Source organism: Spodoptera frugiperda, chromosome 7, assembly GCF_023101765.2.
Source record: "Spodoptera frugiperda isolate SF20-4 chromosome 7, AGI-APGP_CSIRO_Sfru_2.0, whole genome shotgun sequence".
NCBI classification, from domain to species: domain Eukaryota; kingdom Metazoa; phylum Arthropoda; class Insecta; order Lepidoptera; family Noctuidae; genus Spodoptera; species Spodoptera frugiperda.
The window spans coordinates 977,522-992,180 of NC_064218.1; the positions used below are offsets into that span (position 1 = coordinate 977,522).

Here is a 14,659-nt window from a genome sequence, read left to right on the forward strand (position 1 = left end):
CTCTTTCATATGATAGGTTTCATTAATTATTCACGTATAGTTATAGGATCTATGATCCGACGGGACGCGAGCGGCCCGTTTGATATCACAATCGCTTGATTGACAATAAACCCGAAGCTAATTAAGAAACCTATTTTGTGTCGCCGTTCAACGTGCAGGGGCACTGGCGCACACTGGCGGTTACATTTAGCCGTTAAAAATAGTCCAATCAAATGTCACGCCCGTCAATAAATAGTTCCAATTTCGAAGACCAAACAAAAGATGGTACCCAAGCATTTATTATGACGTTTACAAGTAAATACGATAATAATCGTGTCAGAAAACGTGTAATTTGTATTCTTAGTATAAATACGTTTTTTTCGCGTTTGAAATAATCTAATTATGAATCGAAATTAGTGAGTATAGTTTAGTATGAAGACTGCCAATATGACCAGGAATAAGGGACAAGTATATAGTGTTGGAAATTATCTGATGACTGGCAAGGTACTGGGAAAAGGACACTTTGCGCGAGTTGAAGAAGCCACGCATAGGATAATAGGAAAAAAGGTAATCTTTTGTTATTAATTAGCCAGTAATTGGCGCAGTTATTGAATGGACGTGAGCACCACACGTAGTAACCCTGAGTGAAAGATTAGCTGTCCTTGGCTTAGTTTACTAAATGATGTGCCACGTCAATATCTCTCGTTTGCATTCTTGGCATGGTCTTGTCTCACCGACCCATCTGAAGGATTACAGTGGAACCATATTGGAACTAACTAAGCGTATTAACGTTCTGTCCCTATGAAATCCCGAAGCCCCCATGTGTCTGGACACCATATTAACAATTTGTTATCTGTTTAAGGTGGCTATTAAGATCATAGATTTAACGTGCATTAAAGAGGAGTATGCCCGTCGAAACTTACACCGTGAACCACGGGTTATGGCGAAGCTACGGCACCCATGCATCGCGGCTCTCTACGAAACTATGATGGTTAGATTCTGAACTAAACTTATTGCATTTGACAAAGAACCCAAGAGTGAACTTAACTTTAATTTCCTCGTCCAAACGAAATATTGAGGAAGACAACGTATGGGATTCATGTTGACTTCCTCAGTATTCATAAAAGCACCTAAGTACATACCTACCTACTCGATTTAATATTAGCCGTGCTTCCCGTGGGTATCGTAAGTGCTGACTAGGAGATTACTCGCCGAGACCGAGCAGCACTGCTCGCTATGATAAACTGAACTTTTTGAAATTAAAGTACTATCTCCAAGTCTCCTAAGCGACGAAGAGATTACCTATGGTAAACAAGCCTCTCGTATAGAGGAAGCCATAGTCGAGCAGTGGACAGTGGCGGGCAGTGGAGGTGATGGTAATGCTTGTGTGCAGCACGGGCCGCGGCTGTACGTGGTGATGGAGGCGGCGGGCGGCGGCGACCTGTGCGCGCACGTGCTGGGCGCGCGCGGCGCGGCGCGCGGCCTGCCCGAGGGCCGCGCGCGCGCGCTGGCCGCGCAGCTCGTATCCGCCGTGCGGCACATGCACGCGCGCGGCGTCGTGCACCGGTACCGACTCCGAGCCGCTCACTACTATTATATTCTAGAGTGCGTCCATTGTCGTGCATTATCATCATTATTTTACCTTTTTTCAGTGACTTAAAAATGGAAAACATCATGTTGGACAGTACTAAGCAATTCATCAAAATAGTCGGTGAGACATTTGCACTAACGAAATTAATGTACCTACCTTAACCAATTACTTAATCAAATAAATAAATTCGTCTCGGGTCTGGCAGACTTCGGACTATCAAACATGTGGAGCGGCGGGGCGGCGCTGCGGACTCCGTGCGGGTCGCTGGAGTACGCGGCTCCCGAACTCTTCGTGGACGGCCGGCGATACGGACCTGAAGTCGACTTATGGAGCATGTATACTTCTTATTTCTTTAAGCGCCTATTAGATGTAATACATTTCTAATATACCTAACTGACATGTTGATTTAGCAAACAGCTTCACTGACAGACGACAGACTGAGGGATAATTCAATTCTGTTTGACGTTCCAAAAAGTCCGTACGATGAATAGTACATGTAACGGTTGGGGTTGCAGAGGTGTGATCGTGTACGGCATGGTGACGGGCGGCCTTCCGTTCACGGGCGCCGAGGGTGGCGAGAGCAAGTCGCGGCCGCAGCTCCGCGCCGCCATCTCGCGCGGCTTCACGCGCAAGCAGCGCGCCGCACTCGCCTGCGTCACGCCAGGTCCGCACTATACACTTACTACACAGCCGCGCCGCCATCTCGCGCGGCTACACAAGCAGCGCGCCGCACTCGCCTGCGTCACGCCAGGTCTGCACTATACACTTACTACACAGCCGCGCCGCCATCTCGCGCGGCTTCACAAACAGCGCGCCGCACTCGCCGGCGTCACGCCAGGTCCGCACTATACACTTACTACACAGCCGCGCCGCCATCTCGCGCGGCTTCACAAGCAGCGCGCCGCACTCGCCTGCGTCACGCCAGGTCCGCACTATACACTTACTACACAGCCGCGCCGCCATCTCGCGCGGCTTCACAAGCAGCGCGCCGCACTCGCCTGCGTCACGCCAGGTCCGCACTATACACTTACTACACATCCGCGCCGCCATCTCGCGCGGCTTCACGCGCAAGCAGCGCGCCGCACTCGCCTGCGTCACGCCAGGTCCGCACTATACACTTACTACACAGCCGCGCCGCCATCTCGCGCGGCTTCACAAGCAGCGCGCCGCACTCGCCTGCGTCACGCCAGGTCCGCACTATACACTTACTACACAGCCGCGCCGCCATCTCGCGCGGCTTCACAAGCAGCGCGCCGCACTCGCCTGCGTCACGCCAGGTCCGCACTATACACTTACTACACAGCCGCGCCGCCATCTCGCGCGGCTTCACAAGCAGCGCGCCGCACTCGCCTGCGTCACGCCAGGTCCGCACTATACACTTACTACACATCCGCGCCGCCATCTCGCGCGGCTTCACAAGCAGCGCGCCGCACTCGCCTACGTCACGCCGTCTAGCGCGATGTGTAGTGTAAATGTAATAATAATATCACAAATCGATATTTTGTAATTCATGTCAGCCACGAGACGTGCGCAAGTAACGTAGCATATAACAAATAACTTATTATACATGATTATGATTACAAATGTCACATTCACGCAGGTCAGGTATGTAAAATATGATGACACACGGACCCGTAATGGAGGTTTACTCCAAATTAAATGTGAGACTTCTATTGTATGTATAATTACCCATAAAAATATATTTCAACTAAAATATGTTAAAATAAAAATAAACATTATTCACTTACATAATTATTTAATTACAAAATTTAAAGAAACATGAACTTTACTTATTACATTAACATAAAGGCCGCGGTCTGCCTGTGGAATAGTAAAATATGACGATAACATTTGAGCGTACAGTTAATTCACAGTGTTATCGAGAGTCTTAGGGCTCACTTCACGGACACACAAACCTGCTTCATAACGATCGGATACCGGAGCTAAACACCGCGCTCATTTTGGTCCTGAAATAAAAACAAACATTCCATCGTTATCTTAATTTTCAATTACATCATTACAATATGAAAGACTATTTGGCGATTTGTAATGACAAGTGTTATATCTATATTGTTTATGGTAAAAAAAGAATAAATAAACAAAATGTATTTGTCACTAGTTGTCACCCGTTTGTCGTAAATAAAAACTCCCTAAGCAAACACGCATTTTAACTGACTCAATTCCTACGAAACTACCATCAAGCTTAATATCAAAAATATAGTGGTCACAATCGAGCCAGATTTACGAACCGAGCTAATTACAAAAAAAACAAGTTATCGAAGATATCGGCCGGCCATTACATTAAGAAATGTCCTAAAACCAGGCTGACAAAAGGTTACGTCGAAGCAAGAATAAAATGTATAGACGAATATTGGACAACATTCAGAGAATCTCATCAACAATTAGTCAAGATAACAACGAAAGAACAAAAACAAACGTTAAATTACTTCGTTAACGAGGATTTCTATACTTATGAAGATTTATATCTTGTGTTATTAGCCGACTTGCAAGACCTTTTGTCGACGATAAACGCATCGTCCCTACCCACATCATCGAAAAATAATTCATTTACAAATACGAATAATGATCAACTCGTTAGGCTGCCGAGGATACAACTACCAAGATTTAGTGGGAATTATGAAGATTGGCCTACCTTTCAAGACTTATTTATTTCATTAGTTCATGAAAACACGGCGATTAGTGATGTTCAAAAGTTACACTATTTGAAGAGTAGTGTCACTGGAGAGGCCGAGGTGTTATTGAAACCTATTCAAATAACTCAAAGTAATTATGAACAAGCATGGAGTGTTCTCAAAACCAGGTACGGTAATAAAAGATTGATTATCAATTCAGTTTTAAAGAAATTATTTTCGCAAAGAAAAATAAATACTCAATCTGCAAATCAAATAAAGAGTTTATTGGACGTTACAACGGATTGCTTAAACAATTTACAAAACTTAAATATAATTACGAGCTCTTGGGATCCTATAATCATTTTTATAGTGATTCAGAAAATGGACACAGAGACTCACAAAGAATGGGAACAAACCGTTTGTACAAATGAAGACGATAAATTACCTACCTGGGATGACTTAAGACAGTTCATGCAATCAAAATACCGTACCTTAGAACTTGTAATGTCAACATCGGGCCTCCGTGAGAAGTCTATCAAAGAGCGTTCACACTTTGTTACTGCTACAGCCTCAACTTCACCATCGTCGGGAGATAGAAAATGCGTGTTATGTAAAGAAAGCCATACCTTATGCCACTGTAAGGAGTTCTGCAAACTGCAACCTGCTGAGAGAGCTGAATATGTTAAGTCAAACAAACTTTGCTTTAATTGTTTGGTACCAGGACATTCCGCTTATCTGTGTAAATTGCGAGTCTCATGTCGTATATGCAGTCGACGTCATCACACTCTGCTACACCGATCTAAGGACGCTACTTCTTCGGTACAATCTGAGGACACTGAACAACCGAAAGTAGTACAACACGGCGTAGAAGAGAAGGAGGAATTAGTCAACACTACAATCGCGTCGCATCACAGTACCAAACTAAGCACAAGTCTAGCACTACTGGCCACGGCAACAGTTTTAGCAAGGAACGAACATAATCACACTGTTGTTCTACGTGCACTGGTAGACCAAGGTTCGCAGGCATCATTCATTAGCGAGAAGGCGACACAACTACTTAAATTAACCAGGCGTACAGCAAGAGGAAGTATCATTGGAGTGGGATCTACAAAAACTAACGTCAATCACGTGGTACAACTAAGGATTGGTTCTCGATTGCATTCAAGCTTCGAGATCAACATTGAAGCATACGTCATGAGTAAACAGTTAACCACGAAAATCCCTTCCAAAGCTGTTACTGTCACACATTGGCCACACCTAGAGGGACTCAACCTGGCTGATCCGGAGTATCACAAACCGGGTCCAATAGACTTGCTCCTTGGTGTTAAAGAGTATGCACAAATCGTGCAGCAACAATTAATCAAAGGTCCTCCGGGTTCTCCATGTGCACAAGAAACAAACCTGGGATGGATTCTGTTTGGAGAAATCAATACCAGTGTAAGAGAAGAAAGTTTTCTGGTCCTTCATCAACAAATAGAAGTAGAAAACATGTTAAAATCCCTTTGGGAAATTGACACAGACAAGAAAAGAAAATTAACAAGAGAAGAAAAGCTATGTGAAACAATATATGAAAACAATCAGACAAGAACAAAAGAAGGAAGATATGTAGTAAGCTTACCATTTAAAACTGAAAATCCTTTATCTCCCAATGGAAACACTAAAGAAATAGCAAGAAAGAGACTACTACAGCTTGAAAGAAGATTCAGAAAGGAACCTACACTAAAAGATAACTATCAAAAGGCCATGCAAGAATATATAAAATCAAACTACATGGAAGAAATACCTGAAAATGAAAGTAATAAAAACAAATCTGTGTACTTACCTCATCACGCAGTTGTCCGCGCTGACAGAGAAACTTCAAAGACACGCGTCGTATTTGATGCTTCGGCTAAAGGGTCGAATAACGTTTCTCTCAATGATGAGCTACTTGTAGGTCCTCAACTGCAAGACGACCTTAGAGATATTGTTATGCGATCGAGACTATATCGTGTCTGCTATGCCAGTGACATCCAGAAGATGTATCTTCAGGTTTTACTACACAAACAAGACGCCGATACATATCATCGCCTTCTGTGGCGAGAAGAAGAATCAGATCCAATCAAAGAATACCGTATGCTTCGTGTTACTTTTGGTACAGCTTCAGCACCCTATCTAGCAGTCAGAACTCTTCATCAAGTGGCTGACGATGAAGGTGAAAACCATCCAGAAGCCGTACGAGTTATCAAATCAGATTTTTATATGGATGATCTGATCTCAGGCGAGGATACGGCAGAGAAAGCTATACAGACAGCTCAAGAAGTGTCATCTATACTGCAAAAAGGTGGCTTCATATTATCAAAATGGTCTTCGAATTCTATGGAGTTTATGCAATCTATAGAAGCCAATAAGAGAACAACACGAGTACACTTAGATTTAAAATTAGATGGAACTGTGCAAGCCCTAGGTTTGATCTGGAATCTAGGAACAGATCAATTTCAATATAAAATAAACTTACTTCCATTGTCAGATAAAATTACAAAAAGAACAATCTTATCTGACATGCAGAAATTGTTCGATCCTCTGGGATGGATCGCTCCGAGTTTGATCTTGGCTAAAATGTTAATACAAAAATTATGGTTGGAAAAGACTGGCTGGGACGACAAAATAAGTCAAAACCTGATTGACGAGTGGTTGACTATCCGTAAGGACTTTGAAGGAGTAAAAGAAGTACATATTGATCGATGGCTTGGCACATTAACGAGTGAGGTAGACAAGATAGAAATTCATGGCTTCAGCGACGCTTCCACGCGAGCATACGCAGCAGTAGCTTACGTCCGAATAAAGATGCGGGATGGCTCAGTGTCAACAAAACTGCAAGCAGCTAAGACTAGAGTGGCACCGCTACGAACTGTGTCACTACCACGGTTGGAGTTATGTGGAGCGCTGTTACTGTCGAGATTGCTTAAGCAAATACAACAAGCCATGCGAATACCTACCGTAAACATCTATGCATGGACAGATTCAACCATCGTCCTTGCGTGGTTATCAGGAGATCCCCACAAATGGAAGACATTTGTAGCAAATCGGGTTGTAGAGATAGCTGAAAATGTAAATAACAACCGGTGGTTTCATGTCTCATCTGAAGATAATCCTGCAGACATTGGGTCACGGGGTATGTTAATAGTTGATCTAAAAAGGTCCAATTTGTGGTGGAAGGGTCCAGCTTGGCTCTCTGAAACAGAAATAACATTAAAACAAGAATATGAATCTACTGATTTAGAAAGAAAAAGGAATACAATACAAGCAAATTTAAAAGTAAATATTGAAGAAGGCCTAACGTCACAGTTTAATGAGTTTACTAATTTACAAGAACTGATACAAGTAATAACATATTGTCGAAGATTTTTAAATTTTAAGAGAAGCTTAGAAAACTTGGAGAAGAACTTTACTACAAAGGAATTAGAAAAATCACTTATGAAATGCATAGAATTAGTACAACAACAAGAATTTAAAGATGATATAGAAAGGATAAAATCAAATAAAGCATTAAAAGGAGAAAGTAAAATTAAAACATTAAATCCTTACCTTGACGAAGATGGTATCCTCAGGGTGGGCGGTCGACTTCGTAACGCGAATTTGGATGAGCAGGTTAAACATCCTGTTATATTAGGAAACAAGAACACTTTGGTGCCTTTGATTATCGCCGACGCACATGCTCGCACACTGCACGGTGGTGTTCAACTTATGTTAAGTTACATAAGCTCAAGGTATTGGATTGTACGAGCCAAGGCACTTATAAAATCCTGCATACACAAGTGTCTTATATGTGCTAGACTAAAAGCGAAATCAAGAACACAATTAATGGGTGACCTACCTAAAGTGCGAGTCACTCCTGCTCGAGCTTTCCTACACACCGGAGTTGATTTTGCAGGCCCATTTAATATAAGCATGTCTAAAGGAAGAGGCATCAGAACTCAGAAGGCATACATCTGCGTATTCATATGTATGTCAACCAAGGCAATGCACCTTGAGTTGGTAAGCGATTTAACCTCTGAGTCCTTTATCGCTGCATTCAAGCGGTTTGTTGCAAGAAGAGGAAAATGTAGTGATATATGGAGTGATCAGGGCCGAAACTTTGTTGGGGCCAACAAAGAACTGATGGCTGCATGGAAAGAGGCAAATCTGGTCTTCGAAGGTGTAATATCAAACACACTAGCACTGGAAGGAACACAATGGCATTACATACCAGCGTACTCACCGAACTTTGGAGGCTTGTGGGAGGCCGGCGTAAAATCAGTAAAACACCATTTGAAACGCATTCTAACCACCAATCTAACCTATGAAGAAATGACTACGGTGTTGTGCCAAATTGAGGCTTGTCTCAATTCTAGGCCGTTGTGTCCTATCGATGATAAAGATCCAGACTGCATAGAAGTCCTTACACCTGGACACTTCCTTATTGGTGAAGCTCCTATCGTGGTACCGTCACCTAACTTCAAAAACATAAATATGCATTCCCTATCGCGGTGGCAGTATACTCAAAAGTTGCTTGGCGATTTCTGGCGACGTTGGCAACAAGAATACTTGACAAGATTACAACAACGTCCCATTTGGTTAAAGAAATCAGAAGAGTTCAAAATCGGTGATGTTGTCTTGATAAAGACCGACGGATTACCGCCAGGAAAGTTTTCACTGGGTCGTGTGGTAGATAAGCATCCCGGAAAAGACGGCATTACTAGAGTCTATAGTATCAAAAGTGGCAACAGCGTAGTGAAGAGATGCTGTTCCAAGTTGTGCGCATTGCCAATTGAAAATGAATGAAGTTTATGCTAAATTTCACATAAAATACCCTTAAGACTATTATGATTAGTTTAATAAGTATAGTAATAGTAAATATCCATTTTAAGTTTTCCTATTGTTATGTTTAGAAAAGAACTGTGTCCTTTTGGTGGGCGGCATGTTATATCTATATTGTTTATGGTAAAAAAAGAATAAATAAACAAAATGTATTTGTCACTAGTTGTCACCCGTTTGTCGTAAATAAAAACTCCAAAAGCAAACACGCATTTTAACTGAATCAATTCCTACGAAACTACCATCAAGCTTAATATCATAAACAACAAGTGATGCGTGACATTGTCTACAGAGTGTAAGGCCTTCATTCAACATCTGCTGGAGCCAAACGTAGAGCTCCGGATGAAGATAGAGGAAGCATCTCGACATCGCTGGGTGCGGAGACCTGGCATGAGGATGAAGACACACCCGTTCGGCACTATAGACCCGGTCGTCAACAGAGAGGTACAAGCCCGACCGCCCCGCAGCTCGTGTCGGCCGCGCTGGCGTCACTTAGCTAATGCGTAAATGTTTGCAGATATACAGACAGATATCGGAGCTGTGCACGATGCCAGTGATAGACGTGGTGGCGGAGATAAAGTCGGAGCCGTTCGGGCCCCTGGGCGGCATGTACAACATCAAGTGCCACCTGCAGCAGGCGGCGGCCGCCGGCACCGAGCTGCTGTGGGGGGCCGCCGCGCCCGAGCCGCGCCCGCGGACCCCGCCCCCCTACCGCGCGCCCGACCCGCGCCAGCCCGACCCCGAACGCGCCACCACCTCCGCCGCCCACCACCGACCCCCGACGACCTCGCCTCCGAAAATACAAGTAGTCACGCAAAAAATACGAATCCCGAGCACTCCACCGCCGCGACCGGTCGACCCTAAATATGTGAACGGAAACGTCGAGCCGCAAATAAAAACTACCCCGAAGGTGTCCATTCCGGAGCGAGCCGGCAAGAAGAGCCAGCTGCAGAGCCCGCGGTCCGCGAGCCGCCCGCCGGCCAGCCTGTACGGAGTGAAGAAGCCCGTGTACCGAGTGTACGACAGCGGAGACTGCGGCCTCGACCCGCGCCTGCCCAGCATCGACGAACATTCCAACTCCGAGGTCAACGATGCCAAGAAGTTGACGAGGAGTAAAAATGTGAGGATGCCGTGCGTCAGGAAAGTGAGCCTGGACGAGGACCGGCCGCTCAGGCACAACAGCTGCCCCACCAGGCTCGGGGACAAGCGCGCAGAGTTCTACAGGAAGGCAGGCGATGGACTACCCAGGTGAGGCCGCAGCCTGTCTGAACCAGCTCTTCCATAATACTACATGTAGAGCATGCTACACCACGGCCATAAAGTATTTTCAGGTATTTGTATCCCACACGCCTTGCGTTACAGTTGGCGAGCTAGCGGCACGATGGGGACGCCGCCACCCAGAATCTTACTGCAGAATAATGCCACAACCATCAAACGGGCCTCCTTAGGGTAAGCAAACCTTCACAATTATAAGTTAGAGTTTGTATGAAGTGGTGGAGTTGTAAAGTAGCGAGGTGGTGCAGGAGCATCGTGTCGCCGCACTCGTCGTCCAACAGCCAGTGCCGCAGCGAGCGCGCCATGCCGGTGGGCTGGTACTCGCGCGCGCCCAAGGACGGCCCGCTGCAGCGCCTGCGCCGCACCGCGCCCATGAAGTGACGTCACGGAGCGCTCCGCCACGCACTACGCTAACCGCGCGACGCTAGCGCGCGATTAGTCGGCAGTGTGCAGCGGACCTTAGTCAAAATTTCGCGTTCTACCCTCGATGTAATGTTAAGCGAATGAAGCACTTTTACTATATACTACGCTCGACTTCCAAGTAATCTTTTTTGGACTAGTATTTTTTGTTACGTTTATAATATAATGAGTTTTACATTTTAAATACTAAATAATAGAGTGTTATGTTATGCTTGTTGCATGTATTTTATTGAAAGATTAATATAAGATGTGCATTACCATTTTGGATTTTTATTTGTGCTTCACTAGCGACCCGACCCCCTACTACATTATGCATATAAACGCCGGCGATTGTTTGCTACCAGATGATGTATGTGCTCGCGCCCTATGGTATAAACAGATACTGACCGTGTATGGGTGGGGTCGCGGTGTCAGTGGAAGGGCATGTGCGTGGGGTTGGCCATGGTGGCCATGCGGATGTACGTGGTGTGTGGCCGGGACTGGGGGGGCGAGTCGCCCGGGACCGGCTCGTTCTTGAACACCGCCACGCACTTCCACTGGTTCAAGTATTGCACTGTAACACGTACCATAACATCAATATTATCAGCAGATGATGTATAAGTAATATAGGAATAGAGGTAGTATGTTTATGCAGAAAGGTTCAATCCCCCTCAACGCTCTAATAACTCTGGTGATACGGGTGTCCATATGCGGCACCGATTGCTTACCATCAAGTGATTCTAAGAAAATAGGAAATGGTTAGTATACTGACTCTTCCAGAGCCTGACGGCGCAGTCGTCCCCGGAGGAGGCGAGCAGAGTGCCGGTGAGGTTCCAGCAGACCCTCCACACGCACGAGTAGTGCTCCTCGAAGGCCGCCACCACCTCGCACTTGAACCGCACCGTCGCGCCGTTGTTACCCGACGCCGCTGATTCACTGCAACATGCAATCGTTCAATGTTTTTCGCAACACAGTCACTTTTACCGTGTAGGTGAGGTTACCGGGGCCTCAATACTCCAGGCCCAGTATTGGTCGATGGTGATGATTGCCACTTACGCTATTGGTTCTATCTTGATGATGCGGACGTCTTTAGTGGCGACTGCGAGCAAATGGAAGGATCTGCCGAGGTTGGGGGCGAAGGCGATGTCATTGACGGGCTCCTGCACCGAGGACAAGCAGTCCGTGCGCGTCCAGCGACGGGACGACTCGCTGTACCTGGAGCGATCCGAGAACTAGAATTATAGAGCCTATACTTCAAACTTTTACTTAAAAAACAAAACAAAATAATGCAATTACATTCAGCTCTGTCTTTTTTTATTAGATTTTCAACTTTATTATTTTGATACAAGGTCGAAAATGTAATGAAAAATGTCAACAGTTTGTAGTTGATTGGTGACTATAAGAAATCCCACTCCAATCCTATAGCTGGCACAGTGGCTTGGCAACTGGATGCTGCGGAACGTTTCCTGGGTTACAATCCTGCACGGAACAAAACATAAATTGTTGCTCCCGGTCTGGGTGAGACGTGATTTTGAAAAGACATTTTTTCGCTGTTTAAAAGGAACAGGTTTATCGGTGAATGCCGTAGTAGTCGACTCTTACGATACCCGTGGGAGTAGTACGAGTGGTGAGTGACAAATGTGGTCCAGTCTGCCATCAGTAGGTACTCACTCGTATATGAATACTTTTCCATTGCAAGCGGTCGTCTTGTCGCCCTGCACTGAGGCCGCCGCGTTTGTAGTATTGGGCTCATCACTGCCCACCGCCAACATCGGCGGGTGCACCACCCTAACAATAATAAATTTAAAATATTTTAAAAACAAAATCTTTAAACGTAAACTTCCCCCAAGAAAAAGGTGTATAGAAAATTGGAATCGGTCAATTGGTAAAATATATCTGATTCAAAATTTTCTTGCAAAATTCCACTACAAACACACACACATGCATAAACATGTACATTGTAAGTTAAATCAAAGTTTGCAAAATCGATCCCCTCTCTCGATCATAATTGAGTAACACACATACACACAAACTTTTGCATTTATAATATTAGTAAGAAGTAAGGTTGCGTTTACCTGGACAGCGAAGGGTTCCACGAGAGACAACTGATAGACACTTTGGTTGGTATCTCATGCTGCAGAGTCCATTGCGCAAGGTTCATCACATCGGGAGCTTCGTATATCCTGGAGGAACAACATTAACTATAAGAGAATGAAGAACACTATGAATGAGCTCTTGAATGGCTTGAAACCAGTAGAGGTCCCTCATCAAACAGTTATGTGAGTAAACATTGATACATAGTTGTTTGCGTTGTTTCCTGGTGCAAATCTTCCTAGTAAAAATCAATGGCATTTCATTAATATTGCTAAAACTCGGGAATGGCAGGAGCGTTTTCTATAATTTTGGTCTTTAATTTATTGTGAAAGTCCAAAGAAGGTTTAACGGTGAGAAAAAAATGTTTGAAGTCATACAAAATTAGCTGGGTATTATAAAAATTAAAAAAAGATACATATATTGCTACAAATACTATCAACTCAACACTACGATTATAATAAGCTGATATTTTGTATGAAAAATTATCTGGTGTTGACCAGCCACTGAGAGATTGGAAAGTACTTATTTGAGTTATAATTTGGACAAAGCTTAACCAATACAATCACATAACCACCGTCATACCTTATAATACCATCAGCGGAGCATGTGACTAGTAACAACCCTAAATGCTTTGGTCCAAATTTGACATCAGTCACTGAAGTCCGTGAGTCCACAAGGTTGGACCTCTTTAGCCACGTTCGTAGACCTTTCTCAGACCCTGAAGCTGCGGTGTCACCTGCAAGTGATTAGACCAGGCTATAGTTATACAAATCATTTATTTTCTGACAACACGTTCGGTTGTTGGTAGGTAAACTGCTCATAATATGACATCTATCTCTTAGCTTCTGCGAACCTTTAACATGTTAACTGCCACAATAGACACTGGTGACCGACGCTTAGGATATGCTTTCAACAGTTCTCTTTCGCTAGTTAAATGCTTTCAACAGTTCTCTTTCGCTAGTTAATGCTTTACCTTAAATTCCGATTCACAATCAATAGGAGCCTGGGTTATTCCAGGTGAGCCTCATCTCTATGGGAAATTTTGTTATTTTTTATGTGGTGGAAATCCGAAATATGCTCGAAAAAGACAATTCACATAATGTGGTTTTCATAATCTTGTGTTTTATACAAGACATGTATGTTCTTACCTACTTCCTCCCAAATGGCCGCAGTCCTATCAAAGGAACACGTAGCTATGACCTGCCCGAACTCTGGATGTGCCCATGTGACCTTCCACACCGACCCGTGATGTGCCTTCCAGCTGGCAGTGAGACGCCATCCACCATTCCCATCAGAATCCCACACCTTCAAGAAAATTTCTTAAAATCAACATAACTTTGAAACGAACACGAGATTAAAGAAATATAACATCAATTGCTGCTCAATTCCAATGTATAACTACTGGTTATATTATCATTTTATTTGTATTTGTTAATAACTTAGATAAAAACATACAAGTAGGTAACTATTATTGAAGTTCATCTAAAAACTTATATTAGCAATGAATTATCTATGTAAATTATGATTTCGCATCTTTGTGAATTGGTAATATCATGTTATCATCGTTTTTTGCGAGTACTGTAGGTTACCGCGGTTTTGTTTGCTAACAATCCGTACCTTCACGTACTGGTCACTGGAACAGGTGGCCATTCTCTCGCCGTAGAAATCGTACGCAACATCGTGGATCAAATCCTTGTGATCGGCAAGTATAGTTTGGGATTCGAACAAATTTGTTGCCGTTAATTCACCCATTTTAAAGTAAAACAAATCTTAAATCTATTTCAAAACTACTACTTGCTAACCCCTACCACTTTAACATGACAGACAGCGTGACTTCAAACATCATCTGTCAAAC

The 14,659-nt window shown here is 44.0% G+C and overlaps 2 protein-coding genes across 2 annotated transcripts; one reads left to right on the forward strand and one right to left on the reverse strand.

The window, feature by feature from the left end:
- The first annotated feature begins 169 nt into the window (after window positions 1-169).
- LOC118266045 (uncharacterized) lies at window positions 170-10,991 on the forward strand. The gene is made up of 10 exons (XM_035579394.2): window positions 170-546; window positions 842-970; window positions 1,373-1,545; window positions 1,632-1,690; window positions 1,776-1,905; window positions 2,086-2,234; window positions 9,329-9,480; window positions 9,554-10,284; window positions 10,399-10,485; window positions 10,560-10,991. The coding sequence occupies exons 1-10, from the start codon at window positions 412-414 to the stop codon at window positions 10,690-10,692; spliced, it is 1,878 nt and encodes a 625-aa protein (XP_035435287.2). The 5' UTR covers window positions 170-411; the 3' UTR covers window positions 10,693-10,991.
- On the reverse strand, window positions 3,307-14,650 carry LOC118266048 (nucleoporin SEH1). Its single transcript, XM_035579396.2, has 9 exons — window positions 14,422-14,650; window positions 13,953-14,109; window positions 13,387-13,540; window positions 12,786-12,893; window positions 12,382-12,498; window positions 11,767-11,925; window positions 11,483-11,646; window positions 11,119-11,284; window positions 3,307-3,537 (listed from the first exon to the last, which is right to left on the reverse strand). Exons 1-8 carry the CDS (start codon window positions 14,554-14,556, stop codon window positions 11,142-11,144), a joined length of 1,137 nt encoding a protein of 378 aa, XP_035435289.1. The 5' UTR covers window positions 14,557-14,650; the 3' UTR covers window positions 3,307-3,537; window positions 11,119-11,141.
- Between the last annotated feature and the right edge of the window lie 9 nt (window positions 14,651-14,659).

Coding starts and splice junctions, on each gene's coding strand:
- LOC118266045 (XM_035579394.2), top strand. CDS start 412: ATGAAGACTGCCAATATGACCAGGAATAAGGGACAAGTATATAGTGTT. Junction 547..841: donor ATAGGATAATAGGAAAAAAG/GTAATCTTTTGT, acceptor TATCTGTTTAAG/GTGGCTATTAAGATCATAGA. Junction 10,285..10,398: donor GCAGGCGATGGACTACCCAG/GTGAGGCCGCAG, acceptor CTTGCGTTACAG/TTGGCGAGCTAGCGGCACGA.
- LOC118266048 (XM_035579396.2), bottom strand. CDS start 14,556: ATGGGTGAATTAACGGCAACAAATTTGTTCGAATCCCAAACTATACTT. Junction 13,541..13,952: donor GGCCATTTGGGAGGAAGTAG/GTAAGAACATAC, acceptor AATCACTTGCAG/GTGACACCGCAGCTTCAGGG. Junction 11,285..11,482: donor CGCCGTCAGGCTCTGGAAGA/GTCAGTATACTA, acceptor TACGTGTTACAG/TGCAATACTTGAACCAGTGG.